Below are 23,182 nucleotides of genomic sequence, written 5' to 3'. Positions count from 1 at the left end.
GAAAAGAAACCCGAACGTTTAGGCAAACTGGTACGGATGAAATCTAACGTATTTATACAACAGTTGTTTTGTACAAAGCCTGGGGTTAATTACATGAGTGGACAGATTTAAAATATCACTAGCACAATTTTAATTAACTGAGGGATTTTTAATTTAAATATGTGCATCATTGGACTCTGGCTTAGCCCAATGATTTCCTGTGTAGGCCTATTTCATACTAAAGTTTGTATATAGGCCTCCCTGTTTATAGTTGCCACTCACTGACGAAGAAGTAAGCCACACCTTTAAAAATAAATATTTTGTATAACAGTTGTAATTTAGATTAACTTTTCTACACTGTAATAATTTATAATTAAACTTCTCGTTAAGGTCATTAGTAGCCCAGTTCATGTGAGCCAAGTCTGCTGACTTTACAATATTGCTCTTCTAGTCTACGGGTGTTATGTATTGACGGTACAAAGTTTGTGAATAATTCCGGAAGTGGATTGGAATAAAGCTCGACCGTAACAAATGCGTTGAGATAAAACAGACACAAAATCCTCCTTAATTAATGTGCGCCAAACCTCCCGAAATAACAGCATTCCCTGCTGCATGTCTATACACGTATTAAATTGATTGAACCAGTAGATTTAAGCAAAGTACAAAGTTGAACCGTAACCGGAAATGTGGATGGACGAGAAAGAGTTTATATCCCTTCCACCTTGTCACGAGGATAATGAAAGTCAAACACATACAATCGCTATCAATGGATGAAAAGTGGAGTAACATGTTTTTGACTGTGAGTAAATCGAAGGAAGGGAGGTAACCGAGGCTTTGTCATTAAGAACATCGCACATGAGTTACAACCCTTAGCTCATATATTTTGTTAGCTGCTGATTGAAATGAGACATGATACATCCTATTTCGGCAGCGATTGCTTGAGGCGTAATAAACGAACCTCTTGATGGTATATTTGAAACCACGAAGCACTGAGCAATGACGTCGCGTGTTTGAATTCATCATCTACCGCATGTGATGTGACAGGTATATATTCCTACAACAGGGCAAACGCGGTGGTTCTCAGCGGTACGTAACTGTAAATGAGTTAAGCAAACCGTAGAAACTTCCAGTGAAATGAACGTATAAATATGATAACACTCAACAAAGCTTTGCAAAATCTATTTCTCAGCAGTCTTGTGGCAAAGGGTTGTAAAATTAAACCAGACTTTGCAATTTAAAATGACAGTTAAGGAAAAAGTTTTCTTTACATATGACTGTTATTTACTAAAATAGGAAATAAACTTATATGTATGTTAGAGCTGAACAGATTCTTATTATCTAAAATTTTTCCTGAAATAAAGAGGCGGACTCTTACCATACATGTAACTGTGCTCTCTTGCAAAATGATATCGTCAATCAATAGCACGTCATACATGTAAGGCTGTATCGAAATGTATACTGGCAGCAACAGGTGTTATTGGGATTGCTTAAAGCTTTAGGGGTTATGTGCCAGTATGGAGTTACTGCCACGGTGATCTGGTAAGATAAGGCGAGGGGTCAGCATTAGTGAGAAAAATGAAGAATATCAAACGTGAGTAGACCAGAAAATCCACAAAACTGAGTCAAGGGCTTAAAACTTGATCATAGTGGGCACATTAGTTTCCGGGTAATGACATGTACGGCATGTGAGTATTACATCGCCCGATAGACACCTCCGCTCAAATCTGACAATGACTGGTTTAACATCTAAAACTAGGGTAAAACCAGAACAATGTTATAGTGGGCAACTGGTGACACACGGTCTCTTGTCGATCTACCTACTTCTTCTATCCGTTCATACAAATGCCTACATACATGAATATGTAGTGGCAACTTATATGTTCACTGGCACCATATGCAGAGTTGTTAATAGCAATTTATTACACGTCACTGATCTAGTATTACTCCAAATGTGGTGTTGACGTCAGACTGTACAGCATTTTCAGCTACGATCAGCGGCTCTTTTATACTGTAACACCAAATCCCGGTTTCTTTGTCGGTCGCTTTGCCTATTTTTAAACGTTTTGCCTATTTTTAAACGTTTTGCCCATTTTTAAACATTGGTCAATGTTCGCAGGATTAGTAATATGCTTTCACATGGAACTGTTTTCACAGATACGTATATATTTAAGAGTATTAACTGAATTTTTCTTTTAATTTTACTACTGCGTGTATCCGAATGTATCCAAATTAGTTAAGGGATAGACCAATCAATATTTAAGAATGTGTTCAACAGTTTGTTTCTATGCCTTACTCTTACTCGGATGTTGCCGTGGGATGGAAGAGCATAGAACTGTTAGCTAAACGCTGTAGTTTACTCGAGCGTCAGCAGATGTCAATCAAAATTATACTCATTTTCACCTCTTATGATGACTATAAATTCCATGATTTGATGTCATTTACTTTGAGGGAGTGCTTAGTGTTTAACGTCGTACTCAACAATTTTTCAGTCATATGGCGACGAAGGAGTCCTTAGAATGCATGCACATGTAATGTTCCTCTTTGTTGCAGGATGAATTTCCACCGCTCTTTTATCTAGTGCTGCTTCACTTAGACGACCTACCGAAGGCAAGTAATTCGACCCACCAAGCAATTATACTGATACGGGTCAACCGGTCGTTGCACTATCCCCTTAATGCTGAACGCCAAGCAAGGATGCTACAACTTCCTCTTTTAAAGTCTTAAATGTGACTCTTTTACTTTTTCTTTTCATTTTACTGTTCAGAATGACTGAATAAATTCAAACTGGTTAACGGATAAACCAATCAATATTTAAAAATGTTTTAAAATTTGTTTCTATGCCTTAGTGTTACTCGGATGGTGCCGTGGGATGGAAGAGGATAGAACTGTTATCTAAACGCTATAGCTTACAGGAGCGTCAGCAGCTGTCAAACAAAATTATACTCAATTTCACCTCCTATGATGACAATAAATTTATCGCTTAGATGCCATTTACTTTAGAATCAGTGCTTTGTGTTTAACGCCGTACTTTTTTTTTCAGTCATACGACGACAAAGGAGTCCTCAGAGTGCATGTACGTGTAATGTGCCTCCTTGTTGCAGGATAGATTTCCACCAATCTTTTATCTAGCCTGGTTTGCTCCCACCATATTACTTGCCGCCGTCATATAAGTGAAATACTCTTGAATAAAAAACACCAATTCGAAATAAAACACCAATCAAATAAATAAATAAATACATGGTAATGGTTCTACAGGCCTTCTACAATATGCAAGATTATTACAATTCAAGACCGATACATATTTACCAAACATTGTCTGCTAAGTTGCCTTCCCCATGCATGCTGTATAGTCTTTTATATTTATGGTGTTAACAGAAATCGTCAATGTTTAACTGATGGAGACCTGTAACAATGAGTAGGACATTTGCAGAACCCCGGGGAAATTATAGGATATTTGCTACATCTACTGCTTTGAGGGCAGTTTAGTTAGTTCACTTAAACGGCTGTATTCAGGAAATATAGATCAAGTGTTTAGACGTGACTTTTGTGATACGAATCCACAACTCATATATGAGAGCATTGTGTTTAATATAAATTTTTCTGTTCCATGTTCTCGCCCTCTGTTTTATTATCATAGGAACGTCGAATTCTTAATCAATTTCAAATTGGAATTCCTATACGTTTTAAACTCCCTCAGAAGGTACCTAGAAATACTTATACTTTCAAGCAATATGTGACTATCACAAACAAACTGAAGAAATGGGCCACGGATCACGAAGTGATCTTAGACTTGTGTCAAAATTTCAGTCACTAAACTTGATATGTTCCTTTCTGTTAGTTTACGTGAAATTTGTTTTACTATAACTTAACCAGAATTTACGTTGTCAGACAATATTTTGACCTTGTTACATAAGAAAGAACAATTTTGGCTTTTGGCTTAAGTCTAAGATCGCTTTATGATCGCAAGGCTCTATTATGTAATAGACAACGAACAGTGTTTGCACTCACATGCAGGTTAGGCAAAAGTCATCCACATCTATATCTCACAAAACTAAAACCGCTAACTATGGGTGAAAGTATGAAAATCCAAAACGCCGTCTCCTGTTGTCCTCGGTATTAGCTGTCCTGATACTCGTGTGTACATAGCTTCACACTTCCAGATCACTTAGACGACATCATATGCGAGGGTTACATCTTGCAAGCAATGCATGGTACACAATAAATTAGCTTTATATTGCCTTCATTTTTACCGGTCTGCCAGCAACCTGGGGATGGGCGTGGGTTTAACCCGGGCTCTGTCCTGTTTCCTCCCACCATAATGCTGGCCGCCGTCGTATAAGTGAAATATTCTTGAGTACGGTTTAAAACACCAATCAAATAAAATAAATAAATCGTTTTTACCAAACTGATAGAAGATTGTGCTAGCAGTTTGTCTATCTATAAATCTCTTTTGTTATACCCAAAACATTAAACTGTTAATTTTAACAGAAAGTCTGCTGTCTGATTGATGTCAGAATGCATTCTGTATTTTATAACATACTGTTCTGTCATATTCAACGCAATATCCTGTTAGTGTAATAGAATCTTTACGGTGACTTAATAGAATATGTGTTATATCTAACAGAACAATCTGCTGCAATAACAAAATATATTCTAGCATCACTCAGACAAAAGACTTTCTGTTAAAATTAACACATTTATTTTTGAGTGTATATCATACTTTATGTGGTCTTTTGTCAATTTTTCATTATATCATAACAAAGTAAAACATGTAACGCCATGCATTACATAAAATACAATCACATATATTGGCGACACCGAGAAAACTTGGTTTGAGCGTAAATGCTGCGTTTAAAAACTGTATTAAACAAACTGCAATCATAACTAAGCCAATATCCTGTAGGCCTATATTTGTCAAAAGTTGAGTTACTTATAATACTGCATAATTACTAACAACGTAAACCAGATTTGCATATTGTAATTCGTTTTCTTGAACGTAGATAAAGTAGATAAAAACCACCCTTATGAATGGTAACTACCTAATCTAATTTCAGTCATTGCAAACATTGTTGCAAACACACTGTATCCACATTTAGAACTTGAAATAATCTCTTTCAACTGCAAGTCAGTTAAGTTTGCAAAACAAAGAACCTTAAAGTAATAACCTTTCTACATGAACTTTGTACTACACACAGTGAAAGAAACTATGCAGAGTTTGGATGAGCTGTCCTTAATTACAAACAACATAACTGTATTTATTTAGTTTGGAAGTTCAGAAAGGAAACCAGTTTCGTAGGAGAGCTTTTTTTAAACATATTTACCCTTCCTTGGAATATATGTTTAGAAACCAATGTGGAAAATTAAGACGACCTGGATATGATCTAATAAAAAATTATCGCGTTAGAAAATACCGTGTTGATAGTTTTCATGTAACCGGTCTTCACGTTTTCTATTAAATGTTAATATTAAAGTAGCTCATCGGTTTTCACAGCCGTTATAAATTATAAGACAATCCACTGCACTTTTCTCTACGGGCTTCAAGAAAATGGTTCTCATATCATTGCAAAGAGGTCATAAACCGGAAGCTATTGCTTGTCGTTTGTTCAAGTGCACTTTTGGAAATACCACCCAATGTAAATAATTCTTATTATTTTTCCACGTGAAATTAATCAGCTGTTAAATAGTTGCGTGAGATCACGTGAAAATGTAAATATATGAGGTTTTGACTTGAGTTTCAACCTGCCCAAACACGCCGCCATGGCCGCCTCTTGTGTTACCATCTCCAGTCCAGCTCAGCTGATCAAAGATGGCTTCTGAAAACATACAACTCTCCCGCGAGGAACCATATTGTTCTCGCTGTCCCCAAATAAATACACAAAGCTACTGATTCTAGCACTGATGTACTGCCTTCACCATTTAACCGTCTTTATCGCCGGCATTACCAGCTTTTCCCGTGTACTCTGAGCTCAGCTAATTTTTCCTGGGTTTATTTACCCAGCCAGATGAGAACATACTCCGGACGAGGGGTGTTGATGTTCCCCACAAACCGCGCAGAGACCTTCTGGCGCGAAGAGAAAGGCAATCGTTGTCAACTGTTCTTTTACACCTCACCACCTTCCTTTCAACCCGTTACCACCAACCTAAACACACCTTTGGCTACCTTTCCACCACACCCTCACCTGGCCCTTTCTATACCTCCACTATACATCCTCCACATATACAACCTTACAGTGTACAAATATGGTCTACTTTTACCTGTGAATGGTAAGACAGAACAATAATCTTAGATTCAAACACCTAGATCTGTAATCGATTTATTCATCTGTCTCTCCTTTGTCAGGTTATACCTAGTGAGGTCAGTGATTTATGTCACCTATAGACCTGTATATAAGTGGACAATTCTTAAGAATGGCATCAAACACCAACCAAATAAATGAATAAATAAACAAACATTTAATGCTTTTTGACTATTATATCCACTAATGCTTTTCTTTCACCGATGAGTAATAACGTACGCCAAACAGTGAGAGTGAAGCAGTTTTCCTTGGCGTGGACCTTGGTCAGTTTTAGACCTTTTCCTCTCGCCCGCTCGGGTCAGGATAACCTGACATTTTTCATACACCTTCAAAAACTGCGGAATTTTTTCACATCCGACCGATGTGGAGAAATGTGCTTCCCCGGAAGTCCTGTTCACACGTGATCCGCACCTGACAGCCTTCTCTTCGCTCACGTCCCACAACAACGACTCACGCTGTATTTTTCTCCGACATTTTTCGGAATAGTGTTGCCGAGGCCGGTTTCATTATTCATATCTCCTTACAATAACATTCCAGACCGTTGTGAATACAGGCTTTATCTCATGACACGTGGCCGAACTGAAGTTTGACACATAAAACCGGAATTTACTCTGGAAGTTACAAAGTCATTTTGAATCCATAGGTACAATAAAATTTAATTTGCTTTGTTGCAATAAAGGCTAAACTACAAGTTTCCAGCAGGCAAGCTTTTACAGGACAATTAATAGTCACGATAACGGTACTTTTTTCTACAATTAAATTCACCCAAGAATTTTCAGAGATCACAAAGATGTCGATAAACGTCATTAAACATTTGACGTCATAATCCAGTATCTTCTTGAATCCGTTAAACGTTTAAATCAAGCATTTTTGGTTCATCTTACTGCAAAAAAATTTCTCTTGCCTGGAGAGCGATGAGTGATCCATCAAGCGCCTTACCTTCAAAATCTATTAAGCCCGTTCCTGTCAATTATTTAAGGAATACCGGTACTGCAAGTCTTTTAACAACCCACAAAACGTATTAAAATGATACAGTGTATAGCTCTCGTAGAATGTGAATTAACTGTAGTTTTAACAAAATTTATGTCATAAGCAGTATTATACATCCAGTTAGCAGCGATTAAACTTTTGTGTTTCTAAGGGCAGTGTTTTTTTGTTTTTTTTTTTCTTTTTTTTTTTTTGATGCGCCCCAAACTGCAAGAGCTTGCGATCTGAACAGTCCGTCCAGTGCAATATATCATTGTACATGATTCTGCAGTCTAAAATATAATGACAGAAATTTTTTATACGCCTAAAGATAATTTAATGCAGATGTTGTAATTTCTTGAAAAACGATGGAGATAACCAAGAATAAAATGGTCAGCATGTCTGAAGCAAACCACAACGCAACAGAATAAATGGCATTTAATTTCTGCACAAAATCCGACTGAGTAATGCTGGCTAACCATCAGAAGAATCAATCGTGGAACCCTGTAGTTTTTGTGTGTACAGTGAACACCCTGTGAGTGTATGATCTAACGTGTATACCCAGGAAATACTGATATGGCTACAGGAACTCGGAAGTCAGACATTGTGCTATTTGAGGGACTCTCAATGTTTATAGCACATTCACTCAAATCGTTTTTTGTCACTTTGAGCAATTCATTTTTCCCTGGCAACAACATGCCCTTCACAACAGTACAGATGTTTAACCGGGCTGGTGTGGATTCAGTAAATAGGCAATAAATTGTTTTTCAAAACTCTCGACGGGCAGAAAATTATGTAGTAGGGAACGGTTGGTTTTCATTATAGTTGTTTGCCGGCGTCCAAACTAAACAGAGCTTCGTATCAGTTTTACTATTGTTTATACGTGGCTGGTCCGTGGTCTTGTATAACGGCATTTCGGCTCAGGACGGTCGGGATTTGGCGGAGGAGTTAGAACAAAAGAAGGCGCAGCAAGACGCCCCAGCGAGTCGTCGTCAGTCACTGGTGAACACATGGCCTGCAGGAAAATGGTTATTCAGAAAAAAGCTAATGTAGGATAATGATGATTAACACTTAGATACCAGATGTTTACATGATCTGGTAAGATAGAGAGCGTGAATTTATAAATGGTAATGAACACATCAATACAAGGTGTTCGTATATACTGGTTAATCAGTTGTAATGGCGATGAACTCTTCGCATGATTAGTTCGCACGTCCTTAACACGAGCAGCTGACAAGTGGTGGCGATGATGATTAGCACTTATATGTAAGTTACTCACATATCTTGGCTAGACAGGGAGAAACGAAGAAGTGATGATGAGCGATTAGATAAAAGTGTTGTAGTGACCTGCTTAGCCATAGAGCACCTAGTAAACGGTAGTAATGATGCACATTAGATTTCAGGTGTTCATGTCATCTGGTTAATCAAACAACAATCACTAAATGGCAATGGTGATGAATTCGTAAGTACGAGCGAACTGTTCCCATGACGTACGTGGTTAGTCAAAGAGCGTTTATAATAATGATAATGAGTATTTAGATCCGCCATGTTTATATTCTTTATACAAAAATTAATGGTTGGGCCTGAGAGCACTAATAAAAATCGACGATGATATCATGACCTGAGAGCATGACCAATGTAATTCATGATGAACACTTTAAAAAGGAGAGGTTTCTGTCATCTGAGTAGTCAGAAAATAACTAATAATGGCTAATGGTGAATATAGCAGTGTGAGGGAAGCACTAAAGATGGAGAATTTCCAATTAATATAAGAAATTGTCCCTATACCTATATATACAAGAGCAATAAGAAATAGTAGAAATGTGGAGTGTGTTTAGAAAGTGTCCATGGTGTCTGTGTGTGAACATTTTCTCTGGGTAATTACACTGCTAAATATGACTCTCACAAGTTATTCACTGAAAGAGAAAGCAAAGAACGAAATAACATTTATCGGAAGTACCAGAGAAAACTATATCTAAATATATACATCTGCCGATTTTTTGGAGATATTTAAGGCATGTTTTAACCCAGTCTATAAATATTTTGTTTTAAACTGTATGTAACTACACCTAAAAAAAAACCAGGCTTATCTAGTTACACTGATTATTGTGACGAAGATCATGTCTTTGTTTATTATTTAGTAATACACCAAAGGATATATGCATTTGACGCATACACATCTCACCTTGCGTCATTTGACTTGTTGTAGATCCTGTGTAAAATGTGATAATTTCAATCTGCATGAAAATGTTTAACAAATATTCATATAACATTTGAATTTGCATCAGCAAATGTTACATTGTGGAGTCTGATGATGGTTGTACAACGTGTTTAGAAAGACGATTGTTCGGCCGAGAGTTTGATTTAGATGGGGGTATAAGAAAATGATTATTGCCACCAACAAGCAATTATTTGATTTAATGTTATGGAAATAGAGTTTTGTCTTCATAAGAAACCAACATTGATTTTTTTTAATATCACGTGCTAAACTTTTCATTTCTCTCTTTATTGCCAAAACTGACCCAGAATACAGGTCAGGTGATCTTTTTGGCTTCGGGCGGGGTGTACTCCAGCAAAACACCTATGCCCACTTCAACTGTGGATGCCCCCAGGAGATTGTCCACGTGGAAACAAGGGTCAATATGGATATATTGATTAAGAGACAAAATAAGCACTTCGCCAACAGCAGTGTTTACAATAAAGCTTCGCCAAAAGAAGTACCTGATGCTATAGGTGTGTTTGAAGCTATATGTATGTAAGCTGCACTTTCTTTCATCGTTATTTGACCTAATATACCTAATTGGGCAAGTTTCGCAAATAATAGTCCATGTAGGGGTTGGGTGATTGTACATGCATCATCGGTTATGTATGAAAACTATGTAACTAGAGCTCTTACAGAGCAGTTATGTGTCGCCGATGTTCTTAGACCACGAGGGTGTGGTTTGTCTTGTATCCGCCTCGATCTGAATCCGCCATGGGGGACAAAGCGGGTGAGAAAGCTGACACCTCAGACGATTCCGCTGGACACCAGAGATTATGTCTGAACACAAACACTATGGTAGGTTTGCCACAACACCTCGAGTAAACACGGCAAGATGACCCCCTTCCGATCACAACCCAGGCGATTATCAGTATGCAAGCAACTCTATCCAGCATGAAAGAGAAGATGGCCCGAGGGGTGCCGTTGTCTTCCCACCCCTGCAGCCCTAGCACTGCCGCGAGGACATGACTTCCATCTCTCACCGAACCAGCCCTAAACTCTGCCCTCACAGACGGATGGCGGCCCTAAACGTCCCATTTGTTTCCTTTATCAATCTGCTAACATATAAGATACTGTAATAAGATATCAATCTAACCAGCTCTATTGTTTTAGCGATTATTTTTGGCGAACAGTTGCGCAGCCTGCGGCATTGTACAGCCTAAAAGGGAGACACAGAGTCTGGTAGAAAGTTGAAAAACAGGGGAGGGAACCCGGCCTCCTGGCAGCAAAGTCAACTATATGTAAATGCTGTGGGCGATTTCTGTCCTGCACCTATATTGATGGTAAGGAAAATATTATTAAGTAACAAAAATCATGATCAAAATGATACCTGAGCTAGTGGTGACTCGTGGGAACTGCCCAATCAAACGCAAACCATCCAGTTTCTCGCCAAATCCAAGGCCGCCATGCTTGCAACACATGTTGAAGCTGTAGATTCTGGAGGCAAATTTCCCCTCTAGTTTAACCCGGCTGGTTTGTCTTAGGGAGTTAAGCAGTCGCGACACCCCTGACACTTTGTCATTACCTATTCCACGTGTTCCTATGACAACAAAAAGCTTTAATGGACTCCAGTTTGCCGAATGATCTACCGTAACTTAAAGCAACGCGGCTAAAATGTTTTGGCGCCATAAAGCGTTGAACACCGGCGCTTGTTTGTTGGTTAGGTCATTCAGAACGTGACATACACCACAGAAAATAACTCTGTAAAACTAAAACTATAATAGCACAATGGACAGTTCACCTTGCATAAACCCACATCTGATATAGTTTTCACCAAACAGGTCTTAAGTCAGGATTTAAATGATTGGTGCCCCTGCACTAGCCTGTGGATTGTGAACAACAGTACAGATGGACGACCACACGATCAGGGTTAAAACTGAGATTACAAATACACGTATGTGTACTGTAAAACCTTGAGGAAATTCGCCGAGAATGTCTCACATATAAAAAGGAAACATTTATAATTGGTAGATATAAGAATTCAAATTCGCCATAGACAGATAACCAAAACTCTTTGTGATATATTCGCAAATATGAGAATGTATCAGTGGTATTCTCAGTCTCCAGACAATTAACCTCGTAACTGTGGAATTTCCTTTCACAGCTGGATTGCACGAGGACGTTCAGACTGGGCTCTTTTGTTTTTTGTGTGTGCTATACCCATACTATACTTAACTAAGAAGTTAAAACAAATGACCTTGGCTACATGATCACATATGCAGGTGTAGAAGAAGTGTCGGTCCAGTTGTTCTTTTTCCACTTGTAAACTGATGTTGACAAATTGAATATTAAAAAAAATAGCACGCTAAAGTGTTATTTTTTTTGTTCATATCTTATCATTGTGTTTCAACTAATTCGGTGGCCTAGGCGCAGATATCATGACTAATGTGCGCCATGTTAGGATATTTAAACAACTATAATGGACAGGATTCTATATGAGCACGATTACGAGAGACATTCTTCAGTGGGTAACCACCCTTTGGTAGATATGCCAGAAAATGCAAGAAATTGTTACAATGGTGGTCACCGTGAACGTTTATGTTAATGGCGGAGAGTGGAAGAATAAAGAGCTCTCGATCAGCGATCCAGTTTGAGGCTTTGGAGGAATTCTTTTCCAACAGACCATTGTGAGAATAAATCAGTAATGCTTGTCCCGTCAGGAATTTGTCTCGCGTTCTCAGAACCCTTGGCGAGGGAAGTGTATTCCATCTTTCCCATTGAGAAACAGGTCACGCCTCATTGTACCAAAGGCGCGTCTCTCCCTTCCAGAGGTGGCCTTAACAGAGACTAACATTTAAGGCATTTTAACGACAGCTTTTCAACTCATTCAAATTTGTATCTAGACACATCCCGTTAGGAGCCATTTTTGACAATCAAAGGGAGTATTTAATATTAACACAACAAGTCAAAGACACCCATGCTCGTACAAACTCGGCAGATCCAAGTCGGTGGTCCAAAGGTGGTCTTAGCGTGAAAGGAAAGAAAAATATTCAACCTTCTTGCGATTAACCACTTCCAACGCCCCTTCGAAGATCCATACGAGTGGTATGCGAATGTCATACTTGACACTTACATACTCTATTTAACAGTTTGGGGAGACGATCTACATAAATAACAGATTTCAAACTGTAAATGCTGAAGAGTCCTTCTGAATTATATATTTATATTTACTTATTTATTATTCTGTAAATAATTATTATTTACTTATCTTTCTGTCCAATAGTTTTAAAATAATGACAAAATATATTTTGTCTCTCAAGAAAGAAATGATGTATCAATGAATGTTACACGCTATAAGCCTTTGGCTTACTGTGTAAGAAGGAAAATAAACACGTTTAAACAAGAAAAGTGGTGGTCACTAACTAAATGGTGCTATTTAAGTTTAAAAGCAATATCTAAGAACAACTCTAAAAGGAAGAATATAGAATACAAAGAAAATAGGGTAGATACAATATGAAAGAATGAATGCTTGGGGTTTTACGTTGTACTTAACAACTTTTCAATTATATGGCGACATGACGAAACATGAAAGTTGTACTTCAATAATGCTTCTGAGAAATTGAAAACTACTTCATGTCTGGTGCTTCGTCACGATTCTTCACGGTCAGCATGCTACTTCTTCACTGGTCGTCCGTTTGCACAATCTGGTGCTGGCTGAGGAACATGAGATCCCGTCTGCCTGTTAGGTATGCATCGGACTGCACCATACAGGCAGTGACAGATAGCGGTCAGTCACATGTGTTGTATTGATGATATAACTGTGAGTCTAAGGGAAAACAGTGAGAGTGAGTAGGTGATGTAACAGCCAGAGGGGAACACCAGGCGGACAGAGAGGATTATGACTGGAACACGGCGCAAAACCGAGAAGCAAACAAACAAAGGACATTGATAATATAGCATATGTCCATCGAGCCGATGGTGGTCCGGAAAGAGGGAAGTTGGTGGGTGAAGCTGGCTCCCATGTGTCCCTCGCCCAGACCCTGACGAGCCTCCCCGACGTACATAGAGTCAGATACTCCAAGCCATGCCCTGTTACGTGGCCTCCGTGAAAACAATGAATACATACAACTAAGAAATACCAGGTCAAAGACCTCGTGTAAAGCGGTGAAGCAACTGTAACAAGGTTAGCGAATGTTTTGAGAATTTATCAGCGACCTAAAAGAACATTTCATTAAGACACTTTTTTCGTCATAGCAATAGTTTTCAGACGGCTCTTTATACAGGCATCTTATCAGATGAGAACGTTTTCCACTTCTCGTCAGTAATGGCGGACATGAACAGTATATTAGAACATGCCATTGCTGATGACAAAGTTATAACAGCAACAGCAGATCTATCCCTACCCCATCCCCCCGGGCGGGTTGAAGCACCCAACTCTCAGAGCTGTCTTGTTGAATGTTTCTAAAACTCGAGATGTGGAGTGGGTAATTATGTTAAGGGCTCATTAAGTGTTGAAATCAAATCGCGCGTGCGTATACAGCAGTGCGGACGGTTTGACTGACAGCCCTCGTCTCCCCAACTGTCAATGTTAACTACATCTCGTCAACTCTTTCATTCAAACCTGTTTTTCAAGATGCTGATAAGCTTTACCAAACAAACACACGAGCAAAATGCTCAGTGCTATACCTCGTCAAATCCATAAACAAATGGACGGTGTACAGGACGTCCATCTGACAACTCGTCAAACTTATTGGACAGTCTTTATGCCAAGAGAATGACGCATTGTGTAAACGAAAGATGATTTTACTGCTACTTCTACGCCTAAATTGAGAGTATCTCCACGCCATTCTCATCCTTATGTTTTCTGAAAACAGTTTTCTTTTCAGCGAGAGTTTCAAATTGCTAAACAACCTCCGTCAGATGTTTCCAATTATAGATTTTATTTGGAAAATCAACACTTGCCTCGCGTGAAAATGGCCAGAAAACGATACATGGGCATTCTGGTGTGTAGGTTTTAGTTATCACAACACGGCCGCCGACGGCTCCCCGCAGCCAGCCCGGCACTATAGACCCAACCAGCTTCCTGTTAGACAGACCAGGGAGGAAGTTCAGGCACAAATTGTAAAATTATAAAGTTCAGTATAGAGGGAGTGATAAGAACGGCTGTCACACTCACTCACACTGATCACTTCATCAACACATACAGAGACAACTGGCTGACGCGGTATACGACAGGTCCCGACAGCTCCTATGTGAGGGTATTGGGCCTATGTGTAAAGATGTATATATGGTGTTAAGGAAAATGGTGGAAGGTGTTTGAGATTCAGTTAGCAGTTAGAAAACAGAATGAAAATACAGTCATCGTATGAGATAAAAATTGCGCCGAAATCTTGGATGCAAAACATCCACTGTAAATTCTGGGTAAAATTAATAGCATAATCACTTCGTCGTACTTGATCAACAGCTTTTCTTTCTTTGACTTTTGGTCGAAAAAAAACATGAATATTTAATAAGAAATTGAATTACGACATGTCGAAATAATAATATTTGACTGTTGTCAAAACTCATTTTGGAGAAACAATTATCAAAAACATAAGCGTGAGCAAAGTGATCATTAGTTTGTTGTGGATGCTGGTGACGATAAGTAATTCCCTACATCTGAGATATAAGGGAAACTGACAGATTTTGTTTGTGCAACTTAAGAACACACAGAAAAGAGAACTGCAACGTTTGGGTACAACGCAGTCAGATGTTTTTGCGCACTAAGATTTGAGCCTAACCCTTTGACGCTTATATCGTATTGTCGTATCAGGTACATTGGAAATTAAAAAATCATTTATAAGGCAAAATTAACTTTAAGGAAATGTTGAAAACTCATTTTAACGAATCCATGTAAGACGAGTATATTGTTTATCAGATTAACTCAGAAAGTTAAACAAAAATTGTCTTCACACAGATTAAAAGCTGTCAGTTGTAAAGAAAAATCTGCTACCAAAAGTTAGTTAAAATACCAAATTTGATAAAATATATGTACGAACATTTGATGACCTAGTATTCAAAAATGCAGCTTTATTAACACAAATGTCCTCAATTATAGTTCATATAAAGTTTTGAAAGTTCGTTTCTGTAGTTAACATGAAGTCTAGAAAACACAAAGTGTCTGACTGCGCAAAAACATTAGTTATAAAGAGTTATAAAAGAGAATTTTAATGCCAATTTTATCTTGCACAATCCATAAAGAGATTTGCCCTATTTTGCAAACTATTCAGCCGTGTTTTTTTGTCTTCTTAAATACCTATTCCTTAATTATACAAATTTATAAATCGTTAGTACTTATGTTATTTATAATGGAATGAATGAGCCCGACGAATATGAAAGTAATATTGCTAAAAAAAATAACACATTTTGGAACCAGATGCTTCAATCAAAAGATGCGCCGTGTATATTGTGCCTGTCTGTGAACATACATGTACTAGTATATCGCATTCAACTTTTAGTTCACTGATGGACTATATAATTGCGATTCCTTAGCACTATTTTACCATACTAATTAATTAAATAAATCAGCCTGACGAATATGAAAGTAATATTGTTAAAAAATAACACATTTTGGAACCAGGTGTATTCACTCTAAATATGTGTGTATATATGTTGTGCCTGTCTGTGAACATATATATATATATACTGCATTTAGCTTCTAATTCACTGACCGGATATATAATTGCGATTCTCTAGCACTAACTAAATAAATTTCGATCAATCCAGGCAGTATATATGTATGAGAATCCCAAAAACACAACTTCCATAAGAAGATGTTCATTGGTATCTCACACGCATGGTCGTTTGACAACAGTAGAAGGACGAATTTTCTGTGTTATCTACACCAAAGAGAGTAACGCTCATCAGATACAAGCATGAGTAAATCTAAGTGCGTGCAATTAAGGTAAATGTTTTATAGAAGAATGAAACAATCAGGCATAGACAGTGCACTCGACAATACCATGAACACAAGATTGGTCTGCATGAAATATACTGTCGAGGCTCTATACATACATTGAGAACTGTCGAAATGGACTCCACGTCGCAAAAAAATAAACGACTTTTTATAATTGACATGATGTAATATTTTCTGTATAATAATTTCTGTAAAATTGGTGTATAGATATAATTGGCTATTCCCGAACACGTTATCTTTCTACAATGGAAATTACATATAAAACATGGTAACATAGAGTACATATTCTTTCGTTCAGACTGGATGGTTTAAATCATGAGAAGTGTTATGTGATGGACTCCCTACCCATTCAGTTATTTGGTTTTGGTCTTTACAAACTGGTAAATGCAAAAAAACTGGGAAATCTTGTCTGTACAAAATACAGTGATCATACTATATGGTGTAGCAAAGTATACACTAGACTATAAATTTATAGGCTAGTCAAGCTATTAATTATACTCAATACACAAAACCAGAAAAATAGATCAGCTGTACAATTTACAGTTCTGTCCTTATATATTCAGGGTACTCTGGAAAATTCCATGCTTTTGTATTTGATTTGGGAATGAAACGGAGACTAAACAAAATCAAGGTATATTAATAGTTCTAGCATCAAACTATTCCGGCACTATATTTCAAGGAAATCGTTTAACCTGGAAGTGATCCGAGACAACTATTACAATAGATTCACAGACATCTATTTCACTTACATGTGTGCAGCTCAATTAGAGAATTTCTTTTATTGTACCAGATATCTCTTCTTTAGGTTTTTTTTTCTTTGTCCAATAAATTGTTCAATTTTATTACAGCTATTTAGTCGTATTAGGTTGGCAGTAAAAATAGAAAGCGGAATAGGTTAAAAACCATGGCATAGAAAGGACATTCTATCATACACATTTTAATACGTTTAATAAATTTTACAATGAGTATAATTCCTTTGTAAGTTAATATGTACGATCCAAGATTCCGTGGTGCTCTACTCCGCAGTGTATCGGATTCAGCTAAACCGGCTGGTATAGGCGCTATATATACATAATGTTAAATACCATCTCAACGGTGGAGTATAAACATCAGTTATAATCGACGTGCAACTGTTTGTTTTTTATCAACGACTACTAACTATCGTGGTACATGATTTGAATACGGGCTATCAATTTTCACGCGAACATCCCTCCGTCTTTCCGTCTTCATTGAACAATGTTGAACACGCTTTACATGACTATACGTCCTCATTTCTTACTGTATATACTTTCTTGCTTAGTTCTGTGGCGGTTTCTGTTTCTTCGCATGCTTGAGTCTTACATTACAACCATAATCAATAACTCATCGCCACTTCCTCTTTTTGTAACTTTTTACATATGCGATAAGAAGGCAATTATTGATTTATATGATTTGCCTTTGAAGCTGTACACAAGAATATATTTTTACGTTCATAAATTAGAAACTTACACATATTTATTCCACAATTCCCATAATGTGGCATTTATATAATCTATAAATGGGTGTAAAACTTTACGTTTTATTTAAATACTGTTTTCGCAATTTCCCTTTATATCATATTCACAAAATCTAGTAATAGACTATATATATACGCATTCCATGTACACACTTTCAATCTGAGCAGTTTTCCATTTGTGACATTTGTACTTTACATGAACATCTGCACGTGTATAGTAATATTTCACCTGTAAATAGATTTATGGGCGTGAATCTGGATCACAAACCATTAATATTATGAAGTTTTTTCGTCTTTAGTGCTAACATAGTTGGTGAATATTACCTCAGTTATGATCCGGCTAAAATAATTCTGGCACAGTATATTAAGAAAGCCTTCAATTTATTGTGTACACGATCAGCGATATCGCTGTGTTTATAGAGGTTATAGAAACTTGACGTGCTTTCATAGGTCAGTAATAGTGTTGTACAACTTTGTCACTAATAAATTTCATACAGTACTTAACTGCTGGTTAAAGGTAATAATAAAATAATGATATGGTTTTAATTACTGCAACACAATCCTATCATGATGTTTGCAAGGACTTGGACGCTTTAGTTCTTTGTAGACCATACAGAGTCCATACACCTGAAGTTTTGGAATTCTCATGTACAGTCGTTAATAGTTCATTTACTCATTTATTAGTAGCATATGTAGAGCCAGTTTGGTTTCATTAGGTGACGGCGGAGTCCGCATGAGTTTCTCCCTGCGCCGTACCTGACAGGCGTCTGTAATTAGTGAGTTCATATACGCTAGCTGTGTCACAGATCGGTGTGGGTATAGAGGACTTACCTGTACCCGTGCCTCAGTGAGGTCGCACCGTAGGGCCAGCTGCTCACGAGCGTAGACGTCAGGGTAGTGCGTCCTCTGAAACACCTTCTCCATCTCCTCCAACTGATAACTGGTAAAAGTTGTCCGATTCCGACGCTTCTTTTTCTTGGCATCAGAACTGTCGTCCGATTTGTCCCCGTCCAGGGACTGAGCTTTCTCCGACAGTTCCTCGTCTTTGCTGTCGTCCCCTTGGTGCAAGGAGACAGGTGACAGAGAATCGCTATTCGCCGGGGAGTGCCTCCCTGTCCCGGGGGATACAGGCCCGTGTACCGGTGAGCTATCCTCTCCATCTTCCCCTTCCCACGGCTCACTAACGGGGGACATGAGGCGTACCGACTCCCAACTCCCCCCCTTCCTGTCACCCATGCTGCCTGCAACAAAACATAAGGATAACGTTTAGTATGTAATGGACACGTGAAACCCATCATACCCGCGCTGTGTGAAAACTGTTGGAAACAGATCGAGATATGAGAACAATTATTGTCGTGCTTACGATATGTTCAGGTCAGTATAGAAACTTGTTAATGGTCCAATACAACGACAGATCCATTCATCTTGACAACTAACGGTAGGTTAATGAGAACTGATGAAAGATGGTTGGTTTGAAGTTCTGTCGGCATGTTTGCGTCAAGCGCAGTGTCTGCTGGCGTTGGATATGTTGGCAGAATTTGGTAAGGGAAATTGCCGAGTGTTATCTACTGCCTCTAACTCGCCCTATCTGATTCCGAGGGGTTACCTGCTCCTAACGGGCACAGTAGACACCAGGAATTCATAGGGTGACGTGGTAAGAAATGAACATCTCAGGAGAAGGGCAATAAATGACGTAACATCCACACTGCGAGATTTTATCATGGGTACACAGATGCCGAGTGTCCAATATCATCAACGAGATTAACATCTTAATAACTTCTTTTTATTTTCTTCTGGTCTGGAGCTAGTTCCTGAACCAAAGTCAACACCTAGAGCGAATCCTTACTCTTAGTATTTGAACGCTTTTTGCTTGTGCCGTTTATTGAATGGTGTTTTGGAGCCCAGACGTGTGTACTGTCACAGAGCATCGTGGTAGATGTATATGTGTAGCACGTGTGAACAGTTACTGGTTCGCCAGAGGCGCTGTTTTGTCGGAAAGCGAGGTAAATAAGACGATGCTTCTGAGATCCCGTCCCCCACCACCCGTCTCCCACCACCCATCCACAACCAGAAAATATACAAACTACCAGCACAAACCTACCTTTGCTCAAACTTTGATGCTTGTTTTTGCCCAGAATCTCATCGATAGAGTGTTGATTATGACATGTCTTGGGAAGAGGAGATAAGTTGTTGCTTCTGTGTCGGGGACTGTGGGCGATGCTAGGCTCACTGATCGGGCTAAGGCCGCTCCCAAGATACACCTCGCCCGGGGCCTCGGGCATGCTCGAGACGCTCACAGACTGACGGCCGAGGGGTCGAGTCCCCGAAATGTCATCGGCCCGTGAGGTGAGCCCTGGCAGGAAGACAGGGAAATGGGTTTCTGCCTTAATGAACTGGGGTAGGGCAGATGACATAGTCCTCTAGTCTGATCAACAAAGAAGATTCGTAACTTAGTGTTTACGGCTACCTAGATGTCTTGTCCTTTCCTGAACTTCCTCACAAAAAACTTGTCAAATTCATTGAGCTTGGTCTTTGCACAGGGAGTCGTAAGTGGAAAATATTACACTTGCCTTTGTATAAAACTGACAGCGAAAATACCGAGTTACTCTGTTCACTATTTTGATGAATACTAACGTCTAGCATTGGTGTGTAATACAACTAACAGCCAATGGCTGAGGACGACGAACAAGGCTTAAAGATGATTGGCCGGTAGGTAGGAATATGCCGTTACAGCAACACATTCTGAGCCAATCTGAGCCTGGGATTATTTTTTGTGCTGAGTGACGGCTGATTGACAGTTTTCATACATACTATGTAAGCCTAGATATATATAGGTCTTTGGCTTATACATCAATCATGTACATATACATATATATAATTACCAACATTTTTTAAAAGTTTAAACGGTTTTTAGTTTAAACTTAGAAATACTATCGAAGAAACTCCATAAACAAAATCTCCTATGAGCGAGAAATAATATTTCCTCATTCACATGTGTTAAGTTTTATAAAATAATTCTGAGACTAAATTAGACTTTATTGAATGTCAAATAGATTACTATAATAACTTGATAAAAGCATGGAGTCATTTGTTTTGCCAACATAATCATTTTGAGTTAAAGTTTCTGTTTAGCAAACCACGATGGAAGCCAGACCTGACAGTGATGAAAATCAATCGGCTTCTAGAATTTGAAATTTATTACCTGCCTGCAGAACTATAATTCTGGTTTCACATAATTCAAACTTACATACATATGTAGTGGACGTTATAAGCCGGTTATGTAAGTATGTATGCTTTATATCTTATTGACAGTTTACACGTATACTCTGGGCATGCGTAACACCATATTTTATTCCATAAGAGAGTTGGGAACATGCACGTGCAGATGTGTGCAGATCAAATCGGACGGATTTGACATATGATATTATTTAGACTTCACAGATTCTCAGTTTGCCCAACAACATTGTAATGAAGCAACAAATGCGCTACATGGTGGTGTGTATTGATACTAAATCTTGGGGTTTGTGGGGGAAGGGGGAAGCTGTAGAGGGTGAGTCTCAAGAGATAACTTATCGCGTTTTCCCTTTCTTCTCAACTTGGAAATCTGATCTTAGTGCCCATCATTGGAGAAGCCAATATTGTTAATATTCAACAGCTTACCGATCAACATCTTTGCCTTGAAGCTATTTTCTTTTTGAAGAAACACTTATGCAAAGCTATTTTACCATCACTTGAGAACAGTTTTTGACAGTGGTACCAATCGAAGTATAATATAATAGATACTGCTATATTATAACGTTCCCTTTAAGGCAATCCGGTCAGTTTAACAGACAGAAAAAATGGTCGGAATTAACACTTCGAAACACGCAAAGCTTTTTTGGCACTACCTGCTAACCGCTTTGGACAGTGACTGTTGCACCAATTGAAGATATGATATTTTAGATATTTCCAACTTTAAACGTGCCCTTTGAGTCATACCAGTCATTTTAACTGACAGGTTAATTACTGCTAACTCACCGTATGTTATCGGAGAGGCGAGACTAGCAGGCGAGACCACCACTTAACCTGACAACCAAAAATAAACTAGGTAGTGTTACGTAAAGCGAGACGCGGTCAGGGTATAAGTTAAACCAGCCATTACAACAACAACCAGATTCAATTTAGGAAACTGCATGAAACACTTAACATCAAACCTGCCGCCTGGTTTGTACGCTAGGGGGCTGGTTATCTAGGCTCGTGGGTAATCTTCACCACTTGTGCGCGTCTGTGTGGACAGACCCCACCGATCCCATCCTCTATCCCGGGGGTCGGGAGCTACCGTCATAATTAATTACACCGGGAGACTAATTAATCACGTTAAAGTTGCAATAGTTAACATTCCTATATTCAGTTCTTTTAAAGTGACTTGAAGTAATTAGCCTGGTAAATAATTTTATTATAATGGAACCCAAGGAGTCCATTGTATTCATTTTGATATGTGTAACTATTAATAATTAATACATTTTATACTTGCTGAAAATGTTTTATTACGCCAGAGCGATATGAATACTCCTTGTATATTCTCACAAAATATGATGCATACATAGTAGCACGCATTTATATGAATTAATTTTGACGTTTGGAATTTTAACGACTGATTTAACCTGTAAGCCTTCACAGATGAACATTCTATATCACATATTTCAGAAACAGGTACATATTATATTATGTTTCCAACAAACGCCTTTGACAAATATAGGTACTTATTGCAACATGATTTGGAGTGTCAAGTAATTCTATATTTTATACACTTAAGATTCTGTAATTTCAAAAATCTCATTCCTGTGTAGCCTTGTAATAGAATTGTATATTGTAGTGAGTATTCCGATGATTATAGAAACTCAGTCTGTTTTTTGTCAAATAAAACACAAAAACAAACCGGAATTTCTTGAATAAGAAAAATCACACCATACCATTTGGTACAGAAAATTGACATCACCAACACAAAAAAACTTGTTTTCCCCTGCATCTTTTCCTTTATCCAAGAAAATCCGACATTATTCTCAAATAACGAAAATGTCGAATTTGTTCCTTACTAGAAAAATGTACACTTATAACTCTCTTGTGGTTAATATGAACAGTGTGCCCAGAATATCAGGTACTCTACTCACAACCGTGTGCAATTTTACTTAACATGGGGCTTGGGGCTGTTTATTCGTCTTGTTGAATAAAATCGTCACTTTGGATAAATGAACAGTTGCAGTCAAAGCACAACTGAGAAACACTTGGATTATTGATAGCTTATATACTAG

At 38.2% G+C, this 23,182-nt stretch overlaps 1 protein-coding gene across 1 annotated transcript in view; it reads right to left on the bottom strand.

Moving 5' to 3' along the window:
- Positions 1–20,431, bottom strand: part of LOC135468159 (ALX homeobox protein 1-like) — a 29,710-nt gene extending 9,279 nt beyond the window's left edge. The window contains exons 1-2 of the mRNA XM_064746246.1: positions 19,993–20,431; positions 18,723–19,132 (exon numbers count right to left, since the gene is read on the bottom strand). Coding sequence (XP_064602316.1) covers positions 18,723–19,132; positions 19,993–20,305 — 723 coding nt within the window. The 5' untranslated portion in view covers positions 20,306–20,431. The remainder of the gene's footprint in view (positions 1–18,722; positions 19,133–19,992) is intronic.
- Between the last annotated feature and the right edge of the window lie 2,751 nt (positions 20,432–23,182).

This window comes from Liolophura sinensis, chromosome 6 (assembly GCF_032854445.1).
Source record: "Liolophura sinensis isolate JHLJ2023 chromosome 6, CUHK_Ljap_v2, whole genome shotgun sequence".
Taxonomy (NCBI): domain Eukaryota; kingdom Metazoa; phylum Mollusca; class Polyplacophora; order Chitonida; family Chitonidae; genus Liolophura; species Liolophura sinensis.
Note: the sequence above shows the minus strand (reverse complement) of the source record. Positions and strands in the feature narration are given on the sequence as shown.